The 13,380-nt window shown below is 41.0% G+C and overlaps 1 protein-coding gene across 4 annotated transcripts in view; it reads left to right on the top strand.

Moving 5' to 3' along the window:
* The window catches only part of LRP6 (LDL receptor related protein 6), a 107,777-nt gene that overhangs the window by 11,608 nt on the left and 82,789 nt on the right, over positions 1–13,380 (top strand). For all 4 annotated transcript variants that reach the window (XR_014526256.1, XM_083503314.1, XM_083503315.1 and 1 more), the window contains exon 2: positions 251–644. Coding sequence is in view for 3 of the 4 variants with exons in the window: in XM_083503314.1 (XP_083359440.1) it covers positions 251–644 (394 nt within the window). In the remaining variant the exon portion in view is untranslated. The remainder of the gene's footprint in view (positions 1–250; positions 645–13,380) is intronic.

Genomic DNA, 13,380 nt, shown 5'->3' on the forward strand with positions numbered 1-13,380 from the left:
GACTATATCCATTCTTACTTGCAAAGCTCTTACAGTGTTAAGAGTGAGTTATTGAAGTTGTTGTAACTATGATCACGATCACCTGTGATTTCAAATCCCTCATATTTTTTAGAAAGGGGATAACACTGAAAGTTCTTTTTTAATAAAAAATTAAATATTAACTTGCTGATTACTTCACGTTGTGACTTGATGTCTGTCGAATCCTTAATTTGTGCATAGCCCAGCTTAATGCTTTTCTCTTCTTTCCTAGGTTCTCCTCTGTTGCTATATGCAAATCGGCGTGACCTGCGACTGGTAGACGCTGCACAGGTGAATGAGAATGCTACAGTTGTGGTGGGTGGCTTGGAGGATGCAGCTGCTGTGGACTTCGTATTCATCCACAGCTTGATATACTGGAGTGATGTAAGCGAAGAAGCCATTAAGCGAACAGAATTCAACAAATCAGGGAGTGTGCAAAATGTGGTTATTTCTGGGCTTTTATCACCTGATGGGCTAGCTTGTGATTGGCTAGGCGAAAAACTATACTGGACGGATTCTGAAACAAACCGGATTGAAGTTTCCAATTTAGATGGATCTTTGCGAAAAGTTTTATTCTGGCAAGAATTGGATCAACCCAGAGCAATTGCCTTAGATCCTGCGAGAGGGTAAGTTTTATTGTCCTTTAAAACTCTTGGTTGAGTGTGGGGCACCTTTTGCTAGCTTGGTAGAAGTTCCTAGGAAAAGAGTACAGATCAAAATTCATTTTGCTACAGCATTAGCTGCCAAAGCCTAAATTCCAGTTGCAGTGTAATGGTGCTTATTACTAGGTTAACCTTTCTTGCAGAATGTCCTCTTTCTGAACTTCTGTTTGTGTCCTGAAAAGCTGTTCAGTTATCAAACAAACTAATAAGACTAAATATGTTAGCATATTATTTACTTGAGGGGTTGTCATGCACAGTGTCTATTCTGCGTGTGTCAGGAGTCACGCCTTTAGTATATCAGGACCTGCACTTTGGAACTTCATGCCTATTGACATTAGGCAGGTGCTATTATTGTATTCTTTTAAAGCTTGTTGAAAATGTTTCTCTTTTGGGAGGCCTATTCACACACGATTGGTCACATATTTTATTGTGTTGCATTGTTTTTAGATGTTTTTAACAAGTTTAAAATATTTTTAACATGTTTTGTTTAATTTTTTATATTATTTTTATTACAGGAGTGTTTGCCATCCTCGGCTTCTTTGGTAGGAAGGGCGGGATATAAATCTGATAAATAAAAATACAGTGGTACCTTGGGTTACAAGCACTTCGGGTTACAAACACTTCAGGTTACAAACTCTGCTAACCTTGGGTTAAGAACTTTACTTCAGGATGAGAACTGAAATCGCGCAGCGGCAGCAGCGGGAGGCCCCATTAGCTAAAGTGGTACCTCAGTTTAAGAACAGACCTCCAGAACGAATTAAGTTCGTAACTCGAGGTACCATTGTATTTTAAGACTATTGTATTTTAATATTTTGTTGGAAGCCGCCTAGAGTGGCTGGGGAAACCCAGCCAGATGGGCCGGGTATAGATAAGAAATTATTATTACTATTATTATTACTACTACTACTACCACCACTGTAAACAACTCCTATCAACCAGCATGGCCAGGGTTCTGGAATGATAGAACTTATAGTAGGAGGGCACCACACTGGCTACCCTTGCTCCAGACAATTAATTTTTAAACTATTCAAAGAACGGTGTGAATCCTTAGAGGTAGATTGCCACTACTTTTTAATGAACCTAGAGACATGTTTCTGTTAAAGTCTGCTGGTGCATCAATGAGCTATCTACTTCTATAATGAGAAACGAATGAAGGATTGTTGATTGTGTGTCTAAGGCAGAGCTTTCCAAACTGTGTGCCACAACACGTTAGTGTGTCGGCTGCAGTGTGTAGGTGTGTCAGGCGAACGCTCCCTGTGCTCCTCCGAGGGCTGGAAAGGGGTTAGTTTAACCTCCAGTTTGCTAGTAAAACTGAATTACTGTGTTGCGAAATGATGCATGTCTAAAAAGTATGTCACCAACATGAAAAGTTTGGAAAACTCTAGTCTAAGGCATACTCTCAGTTCATGGTGACCAGTATGAAATGTGTGCATGCTTTTGCACAGTTCCTCAAATCCTTATCATTGTACAGGGATTCCTTGGCAGACTAATCAAAATGGAAAATGTTCCATGACATTGGTCAAGATGTGAGTTGCTTTCCATGTATGTTTTTTAATAAGTTGGTTAAGGTAAAGGTAAAGGTACCCCTGCAGGTACCCTGTCTTGACAGACTCTAGGGTTGTGCGCTTATCTCACTCTAGAGGCCGGGAGCCAGCGCTATCCGCAGACACGTCACGTGGCCAGCGTGACGAAGTTGCTCTGGCGAACCGGCACCAGAGCAGCACACGGAAACGCCGTTTACCTTCCCGCTATAAAGCGGTACCTATTTCTCTACTTGCACTTAAGGGTGTTTTCGAACTGCTAGGTGGGCAAGAGCTGGGACCGAACGACGGGAGCTCACCCCGCCGCGGGGATTCGAACCGCCGACCATGCGATCGGCAAGTCCTAGGCGCTGAGGTTTTACCCACAGCGCCACCCGCGTCCCTGTAATAAGTTGGTTAGACATCTTAATTACTGAGCTAAAAACGTTTTGTGGGTTTTTTTGGAGAAAAAAGTAACATACCGTATTTTTTGCTCTGTAAGACTCACTTTTTCCCTCCTAAAAAGTAAGGGGAAATTTGTGTGCGTCTTATGGAGCGAATGCAGTCTGCGCAGCTATCCCAGAAGCCAGAACAGCAAGAGGGATTGCTGCTTTCACTGCACAGCGATCCCTCTTGCTGTTCTGGCTTCTGAGATTCAGAATATTTTTTTTCTTGTTTTCCTCCTCCAAAAACTAGGTGCGTCTTGTGGTCTGGTGCGTCTTATAGAGCGAAAAATACGGTAGTTTTCTGTGTTTATCTGCACATCAATTCCTATGTGACTACAACACTATCCCTTATTCATATGGTATTAATTGCAACTCATAAAAACCTAGTGTGGGCTACAAGATTTATTAACTTCCTTGAAATTGTCATTTTAAGATTTATTGATTCTATGATTCTATTAACTTCCTTGAAATTGTCATTTTAAGTGTTGCCAGCAGCTCATTAGTAACATTTTTGGGGCTTCACTCAGTTTTTTGTGTCTTCACCTTGTTGTCACTTTGACACTGAAGTGGTTTTGATAGGTGAAATGCTAAACTTGTTAAATGGCTCAAAGATTGTGTAGAATTGTGTATTACTTTGCATGTATGGACACTTACCAAGTTCTGTGAACTTTGCATTGAATCATGGCTAAATGAACTGTTACTTGCACATATGTAGCTGTACTGTCACATAAACATTTCGGGAAGCAAGTTCCACAGATTTACCGTACGTGGAATTTACTTTCAAGCTAACATGTTACTTCGTTGGGTATTCATTTCAGTTTGTCCTTTTTTGTGTTCACTGCTTTAAAGCTGCATTAAGAACAAGCCTTGGTTCCTGAATGTAGGATGCAAATAATAATTGTTGGACTTCTAAAAGTTGTATGTGGTGTCTTGGCTGTTTCACAAAAAGAGTGTGTACTAAGGATGTGGTAGTTTCTGTTTTGCAGCTAGGTTTACCAAGTGGATGAAGCTACTGATTTAGCAAAGTCCAGTTTCTGCTCCTCACCCAGACTTGTTAGCATGTCCTCCAAAGTTGCTGGCGTTCAAACATTTTACTTGCCTGTATTTTGCACTTCATAACCCTTTTTTTAGTAGAAGGCAGACAAGTAAAACACTTTACAGGCAAGATTAGAAATGCAGAAGACTGTCCAGCTCATTCAAAGTGGAGGAAGAGGCTTTGCCTCCTCCGAGAGAATGCAATGGGCTGACAGACATATTTAAATGGGTCTAGGAAGATTCCCTCACAGAGGGAAGCATTCACTACCTCAAAGAGCCCATTGCCCAGCCCTGCCTGGCCTTTGGTTTTTTGGGAAATGTGAGTTTTAGAATTTTTTTAAATTGTGTATGGAACATTTCCCAATACAGTCTTGTACCTTGGCTGTCAAACGGAATCCGTTCCGAAAGTCCATTCGACTTCCGAAAACATTCAAAAACCAAGGCACGGCTTCCAATTAGCTGCAGGAGCTTCCTGCACTCAATCAGAAGCCACGGAAGCCGCGTCGAATGTTCGGCTTCCAAATAACGTTCTCAAACTTTAACACTCACTTCTGGGTTTGCGGCGTTCGGGAGCCAAAACAGACGAGTACCAAGGTGTTTGACAACCAGGGTATGCCTGTATTCTCTAGCATATTTACATGACCACCACATATGGATCAGTACAGCATAAATGAGACCCTTTTTTAACATTCTCACTAATTTCCTGGGTGTCAAGTACCACCTGTACATCATCTTTTGTCGGTTTTCCTTAATAAGATAACAGGTAGAAAAATTCATGGTCCCCCCCCCCCCCTATTTTTCCCCATGCGGACAATTTCATGCTGTAACCAATATCTGTGGTTCATTTTGTCATTGTTGCCTTTACCATTGCAGCTTTGGTTTCTCACTCCAGTAGAAATTTATAAATTTTCAAGATTAATTCATCATCCTTTCTTCTTACAAGTTTTTCAAATTCTGAACTCATTTCCGCAAATCCTTTTTCTTTATTATCTCTTTTAAATAACTCGTTCACCTGAAAGTACTGAAACCAATCTATTGTATGATCCAAAATCTGTTCTCTTTTTTTCAAGCAAACTCCTCCTTCTTTAAACTCTGTAAGATTTTTGTAAGGGGAGGGGTTTTCTCTGCTCTTTGTTCCGTTTGAGCAAACACAGTAACGAAACAGAAGCGGGTGGGCAGTAAGACCCTGAGGCAGAATGCAGGAAAGCAACAGCTTTCTCTCTTGGGAGGCTCCAATGCACGTGTGGCTGCCTGCAATCAGTTTACCACACCGAGAATGAAGATAAACTGGTAAAATAAGGGGGCTGGGTTAAAGCTAAAGGGAAAACCTCAAAGATCCCTCAAGAACAAGGCAGGGGTTCAGGGCTCCCAAAGCCGAGCTGCTCCATGGCTACAGCCTGCACCAAAAAAATCACGCACCCACTGTTGCCTGGGGCTGCAATGGTACAAAAACGTGGTTACAAAGCACAGATCCACATGGATTCTCAGGATTTTTGCATTGGGCTACCCCAAACTCACCGTCAAATCACATGTCTGTGGCCACAGCATGAAGCACAAAAATGATACATCCACTGTTTCATTCAGAATGTTTTTTTCTTGTTTTCCTCCTCTAAAAACTAAGTGCGTGTTATGGTCAGGTGCGTGTTATAGAGCGAAAAATACGGTAATTATCTATTTGTCCACTCCAGATTAAATACTCTATGTTATGATTTGATCATCCGTTTCTTTTTATCACCCATTTTACAAGGTCATCCCAAAAACTTTAATGTTCAAACCAAAAAATCTCCACAGCAACTGCTCACATACAAGGGCACCAGACCCTCATGTAACTTAGATAGGGCTGTGCAGAGAGTGAGGGAAAGAAGGCTTCATGTTGTTGCTGCTCATCGCATAGTGTGCGTCAGCTGCGTTGGCACATGGCTGCACTCACTTTGTCCCTATTCAATGCCAGCTCAATATGTTATGTCACTGCTTCAGCAGGTACTGCAGTCGCAGTTAAATATGTCTATTATATCCAACTTCTTAGAAGAACAGGCCTAACAGCACAATCCTAACCATTTCTACTCAGAAATAGATCCTACTGAAATAGATCCAGACAGATGGGATTGAGATTGCAGCCTATTTCATTATTTTCGAGCAGTACCTCTCCAATCACAAGATAACTTTTTTTGCAGGACTGCCTGTACAGACGAGCTTTCAAAAATCCTGTTACATGAAAGGTTTTGGGGTACCACATTTACCATGGCAAACAAATGTTAATGCATTTTGCAGGCCTTCCTTTTAATATCCAGAATTTGCGACTCTCTTAAAACATTAAAAGATTAATGTAAGCACCATCCTCCAACTGTCCCTTGATGGGCACCATGTCCTATCATGAGTGTTTTCTTGTCCCAGGCAATGGGACTCCAATATTATGAGATTCATTACAATAAAACAACAAGGAGAAGTCAGACTTACAAAGTGGGCTTAAATGTGTTAAATCTTTAAAATGTCATATAATCCTCCTAAATATTATTCCATGATATTTGTCCTAAATGGGGGAAGAGAAGAGGTCACAAACTTCTCAAAAGCAGACTTCCAGTGCCTCATTATGTAAATAAGACAGGAATGCCCACAAATGGAGGAAGTAAATTAGTTGTCAAAATAAGAAAGCAACCCCCACTTCCTTGATTCCCTTCCCTCTCCCTCTCTCCAGAAGCAAAGCTCACTTTGCTTAAAAGCACATCCATGCACACCCCTTCTCTTCTGAAATAAGGGGGTGGAGGGAGACGACCACTTGGAGGAGAAGAAGGGGAGAGAGAGACCAATTCAGCCTCTCCTATCTAGAAGCAAGGAAGGGAAAGCGAGCTAAAATGTGTGCCTCATTAACAGCTGAGCAAAGGCAGAGGGGGCAAAGGGAGAGGTGGAGGTGGGTGGGTCAAAAATAGCTTGCTACTGTCTTCGGAATCTGCTGGATTGCAGGACAGTTTGCTTTGTCTCCTACAAAATTAGCTTTGTCTCCTGCAAAGTTAGCTTATAGAGTCTCTTTAGCATATCAAAACTCCGGCATGGCTCCCCTTTATCACATACACTGCCCAACAATAAAACAACAAGAATCCACCAACAGCATACAAATCAATATGGCAGGCAAAGTCTGGCAAATAGCCTGGTCCAGAAGGACTTTCAGCCGCTATTACAAAACATTATCCACTCCCCTTAAAGATCTTATGAATGAAATTTTACAAGGGAGAATGACACCAACATTGTGGAAGAATTCTTACATTACTCTCTTCCCCAAACAAGATCAAGATATACTCCAACCCAAGAACTATGGGCCGATCTCCTTACTGAACAATGATTATAAATTGTATGCAGCAATAATAGCAAAAAGGCTGACGGTGTTCTTAGAATCATATATTCATGAAGATCAAGCAGGTTGGTGTGTGTGTTTTTTTACCAAGGAGACACCTAAGGAATAATACCAGAAATGTATTAGATGTGATTGAATACTTGGAAAAAAGAAATGTAAAAGAAGGCGCACTAATATTCCCAGATGCTGAAAGGACCTTTGACAATATGTCCTGGGTCTTCCTGAGGAAAGTAATAGAGATCATAGCATTCAGAACAGCATTCTCCAACAAGATAAATGCAGTTTATACAGAGCAATGGACAAACTTAATAATAAATAGTAATGTTATGGGAAAATGTAGTATCAAGAAGGAGACAAGGCAGAGATGTCCCTGTCACCACTGGGTTTATCCTAATGTTAGAAGTATTAACTAGAGAAATATGAAAAAATGATGAAATAACAGGTATTAAGTTTGGGCAGAGAGAGTACAAAGTGAACGCCTTTGTGAACGACGCTGTGTTGACGTTGGAAAATCCAATGGAAAGTGTCCCAAGGACAATAGAAACTATAACAAAATTTGGCAACTTAGCAGGGTTCTATATAAATATGGAAAAAACAAAAATGATAGTTAAAAATCTAGACTCACAGGCAAAAGAATATTACGAGAATTAAACTGGGAGGGATTAAATATTGGGGGATATGGATATCAGTTAAGAATTTAAACCTTTTCCAAGATAACTATATTAAAATCTGGAATGAAATTTTTAAAAACCGAGAAAATTGAACTAGAATCAACCTTCCTTTGTTAGGAAGAATATCTGCAGTCAAAATGAATGTTTTGCCCAAGATGATCTTCTTATTTCAAACACTGCTAGTGATAAATAGCCTAGAATGTTTCAAACAGCAGAAGAAAGACGTGGCAAACTCCATCTGGCAGGAGAGAAACCCCCAAATTAATCATAAAAATCTGACAAGACGTAAGAGGAAGAGGGGTTTTTGCCCTTCCTGACCTCAGACTTTATTATGAGGTAGTGTGCTTCTGCTGGATGAAAGAATGGATACTAACACTTTAGACCTAGAAGGTTTTGACCTACGCTTTGGATGGCATGCAAAGCTGCATTATGACAAATCAAGGGTGCACAAACGTTTCCAAAACCATGTCATACGAAGAAGTATATACATGGTTTGGCAGAGACACAAAGATCTTTTAGAGGGAAAAACCTCAAAATGGATATCACTGTAGCCATGGATATGCTATGTGATCTGATGGTGAATTTGGGGTGACCCAATGCAAAGATCCTGAGGGTCCATGTGGATCCGTGCTTTGTAACCACGTTTTAAGTGGGGAGGGAAGGAAAAACATAGCTGGCTTAGAATGCAGGAGAGGGGTTTTACCGGAGGGAGGAAAGGAAGGCAAAAGTTCCCCCAGTTACCCACCTAAGCCAGCCAGCGCTCTCTCTCTCTCTCTCTCTCTCTCTCCCTCCCTCCCTCCCTCCCCCCCCCACCTGCATGTTGCCTGCGAGTCCCTAGACGCAGCAGCAGCAGCACCGGAGCACGGAGAGGAATTCCGGTAGAAGGAAGGACGCTCTGCTTTCCCCTCTGCTTGCCTGGAGGGGAGGGGTTTTCTCTGCTCTTTGTTCCGTTTGAGGAAACACAGTAACAAAACAGAAGAGGGTGGGCAGTAAGGCCCTGAGGCAGAATGCAGGAAAGCAACAGCTTTCTCTCTCGGGAGGCTCCAATGCACGTGTGGCTGCCTGCAATCAGTTTACCACACCGAGAATGAAGATAAACTGGTAAAATAAGGGGGCTGGGTTAAAGCTAAAGGGAAAACCTCAAAGATCCCTCAAGAACAAGGCAGGGGTTCAGGGCTCCCAAAGCCGAGCTGCAGCCTTAGAAGGGAAAAATGGGGCTTTCAGAGGTGGTTTTTACTGCCCCGCTGCTTCCAATTTTTTAAAAGGCAAATTGCAGGAGAAGATGCAGCAGTCAGTCACTCTCTCACTCCCTCCAAGCACCCACACTAGCAAACACACAGTCGCGCTGCACACACAATCAAGCGATCAGAGTGGCCAAACCTCCTAAGCAAGCACTTCCCTGGCTTCTGCTGACCGCAATGAAGACGACCCTCGAAGAAAATGTGTGATGCACTCGGGCCAGTCGGCTCCAGGGACCACACATTCGCTCAATAACACGCATAGACATTTCCCCTTACTTTTTAGGAGAAAAAATCTGCTTGTTATAGAGGGGAAAATATGGTACTTACTTACACAAGATACAAAATATTGTGCCTTGTTTGCCGAGAAGTAATAGCCGTTCTGAAGGAATGCAATCATTGTCGCCATTTCGAATTGAAACATCCTGACTTAAGTAAATTGGACTCCAATGAAAAACAGATTAAAGCATCCAATTTGTTGAAAACTCTCAGTCGGGAACAATGGTTTTTCAAGAAAGCAAAGTCAGAAAATGAGGCAGCTACTAAGGTTAGTTTTCAGATTTTTTAAAAAATTGCTGCTGCTGGGAAGTCTTTTACTGAAGGTGACTTCATAAAGAAGTGTTTGCGGACTACACTTTCTGGATTATGTCCCGATCAAAAAGTGTTTTTGAGAATTAAGTTTGTCCCGTATGACAGTGCAGCGAAGAGTAGCTGATATATCCAATAACTTTAACAATCAGTTTAATCAGAAGGCAAATGAATTCAGCTATTGGCAAAATAGTTTAATCATTAATTATACCTTTACTTGGAAAGTGAGTTGCTAAAAACCTAACTTCGGTCCAAAGAAGTTTAGACTATTTTAATTTTTGCCCCTACCTACAGTGGTACCTCGGGCTATAAACACCTTGGGTTACAAATACTTTGGGTTACAAACTCTATTAACCCGGCATTAGTACCTCGGATTAAGAACTTTGCCCCAGGATGAGAACAGAAATCATGCAGCGGCAGCAGGAGGCCCCATTAGCTAAAGTGGTACCTCAGGTTAAGAACGGTTTCAGGTTAAGAATGGACCTCCGGAATGAATTAAGTTCATAATCCAAGGTACCACTGTACTGCCAAGTTGTGCGTTTCTGTTCTGTGGGTTGACTTTTGAATGGTATTGCCTAGTTTACCCTTTCTCCTGAAGCTTAGCAATCAGTAAGTGAAGCTATTCAGGGTACTGGCTTTTTCTGTCAAGGCTATTCAATTACTGAATGCCTAACCTCATTAGACTGAACTGTTTACTTTTGCTGGTCTTCAGAATGAGACAAACAGTGTTATTCTCCTATACTTTTGTAAGCAGTACATATATTTGTTTTCTAGTGTGCATTTTTTAGAACATGTGCCAGAGGTAAGGTGGTGACAAGGCGGGGGGTCAAAACTGGGCAGTCAAAGCAAACGTTTTGTGGGTGCCTGGGCCTCCAGGGTCTCCGGAGCTGGCACCACTGCCATGGAGTTTTGAAGGTTGTGCTTCACATAATTGTTTTCAAACTCTTCTCACAATGTGGTCTACAAACCCTATTAATCAGGGTTGGGAAAATAATTCTAACTTCCTAGGCACCACCTGGAACCAAACTATTAGGTTGTTAGCATACTTAGGAATCAAACGTTTTGTGTCTCTTTTTGTAGGAAATATATACTTTTTGTGCATTCTGCAATTTCCATTTTTATTCAATTTATTGATTTGTTTATTTGCAACAAAGAGCAGGAGAATTGCATAGACTACCAGTGCAGCTTCAGACATTGGTGGGAGACCCCTGTATGAATGAACTTGGACTGTCACCTTTCATTCTCCTCTCTGATCCCTTTCTCATCTTGCACTGTTGATCCATAGGAATTTGAGCACTCTGGGGAGTTCCAGTTTTTCCTCTTTGCCAGGGCTCCTCTTGGTTGGTAATTAACAGTGTGATGTGTAAATAGTTCCTTGTAATATGTTTCTTCTTTTTACAGTTATATATTGTTTCTAAAGACACTAGACACTTGGACTGGGGGTGAATCTGTTTCTATTAGTCTGAATAGAATTGTGATAGAGCAAATGCTTTGCATACTGTAAGTTGCTGATTCAGTCTTTTGCATCTCTAGTTAAAGGATCTTGGGTATCAGATCTTGGAACACTCCATGATAAAAGGAGTAGGCCAGTTCAGACTGTAATTCCCATCAGTCCCAGGCAGCATGAGCAGAAGTTGCAGTCCAAAACATCTGGATGGAATGAGGTTAGCAAAGGCGGGAGGAGCCAATACTAGGCTAGATGAATCAATTATCTAACTGACTGAAATCAGCATCATATGTTTGCTTTATTTTTAAAGAAACATTTCTAACCCATTCTTCATCACAAGCAATATTCCTCCTTTGACAAACCTTTGTGGTAAATTCACATTAGTTGCTCTCATTAGCAGTGACATCTCATATTTCCCCACTATATAGAATTAATTTAAGATGCATTGCTATACTAATTTTGCTGATCTATTACTAATATTCTGCTGCAGTCTTCAATGGGAGTGGCAAATGGCATTTGTGTTGTTGCTTCTTGGCAATGGAACAGGATGGGAAGTTGGAACTCAGAATCTGGTTCTCATTTAAGCAAGTTCTCTTTCCTCTGACATTCCCTTTTGAAGTTGAAACGAATGTTCGTAGTTTGAAGGTTCTGACGAGATTGGCTGCTTAGCATGTCTCATAAAGAGTTATGCAGGGGATGCACACAGTTATTGGCATGCATTTGGTTCCCTTCCCTTTTATTATTATTTTTCTTTCCAGATGACTTTTTAATATCTCCCAGATCACTTCTCTCAGCCTGCTATTGAAAGTCATGTGTTACATTAAGAAATCTTACACCATTGGTGAACATACATATAGCAGTGATATATAAACATGTTGCTCAATAGTTTTAAGCCTGTGGGTTTTGGTGTATCCTCATCTCTTGCTGGCCTATCCTAATCTTCTATTCGTTTTACCGCCTCAAGCACAGTCACTCTCTTTGTATATTTACAGTGGTACCTCAGGTTACAGACGCTTCAGGTTACAGATGCTTCAGGTTACAGACTCCGCTAAACCAGAAATAGTACCTCCGGTTAAGAACTTTGCTTCAGGGTGAGAAAAGAAATCATGTGGCTGCAGTGGGAGGCCCCATTAGCTAAAGTGGTGCTTCAGGTTAAGAACAGTTTCAGGTTAAGAACGGACCTCCAGAACGAATTAAGTTCTTAACCCGAGGTACCACTGTACTTTCTTTTCTTACAGTGACCACAACCTGGTATGATCCAAAATGAAGAATATGCTTTTAAATAGGGGGCAATCTGCTTTTGCATATGTTTAATGTCCTCTTCAACTACAAGTCAAGGTGACAAAATAGATATTGCGTTAAACCCAATTTCTTCTTGTTGGTTGTTTCACAGATATTTTTGTCTTCTAGATATGTAGTAACTCCTGTGAATAAATCTTAAAGGTAGAGAAATGACAGTTGTTAACTAGATTAGTTTCTACTCTGGAGATCTAAAAACTCTAGAGTGAGGCGGTTGGAGTAAAGCCCAGATGAATCAAAACAATCAATGAACTAAATCACTTTAAATGAATTTTGAGAAAGATTTGTATATTGTAAAGATACATATTACTTAATAAGATTTATTTTTATGGTACAGTTTAAAATACAACTGAAACTGAAATTCACAGTAATAAAAATTTCCTTGTTTTAAATGCAAGAACAATAAGCCTGCAAACAACATTCAATAAAAGTACCTTAAAATGGAGAAAAACGCAACTATATATCACAAACAAAACTGACAGGTGTACAAAAGAATTAAAAGTCCATTAAAGCTTGGGCAACCGCTTAAGTTTTAAACAGCTCTCATTACTGTCCTAGCTGCAGGAATTAACTGAGGTAGGGCATTCCAAAGGGCGTATTCCTGCGCTGTCACCAAGTGACAATTCACAATTCTATTATTCTATTGTATAATTTAGTTGAGATTCCTGTATCACAGCGGGTTGGACTTGATGACCCTCGGGGTCCCTTGCAACTCTACAGTTCTATGATTCTATGTTGTAGAATGAGCAGCAGGGTCTCCTTCGCTTTGCCTGTACCTGGGGGAGTGCAAGTTGTGCAGGGCTTTAAATTACAGCAAAACCTTCAACATCCCTTGGGAGCTAATAGACAGTCAGTGCAGATATTTCAACACTGGTGTAACATATATATGTTACTTATAACTTATAACTTCTGCACATGTGCATGTGGCGAACCCGGAAGTAAACACTTCTGGGTTTGCCGCGTTCGTAAGCTGAAAGTCCATAACGAGCGGAACGCAACTAGAGGTACCACTGTACATGTGTTTTCAATTTGGATGCCGTGTGCATTTAATATTGAAAAATTGATGGCTGCTTAGTGATAGCTGTCAATGCACAGGATCCCTTGCTC

The sequence above is a fragment of the Podarcis liolepis genome (genome assembly GCF_965112155.1).
Source record: "Podarcis liolepis genome assembly, chromosome: 5".
Lineage (NCBI taxonomy): Eukaryota > Metazoa > Chordata > Lepidosauria > Squamata > Lacertidae > Podarcis > Podarcis liolepis.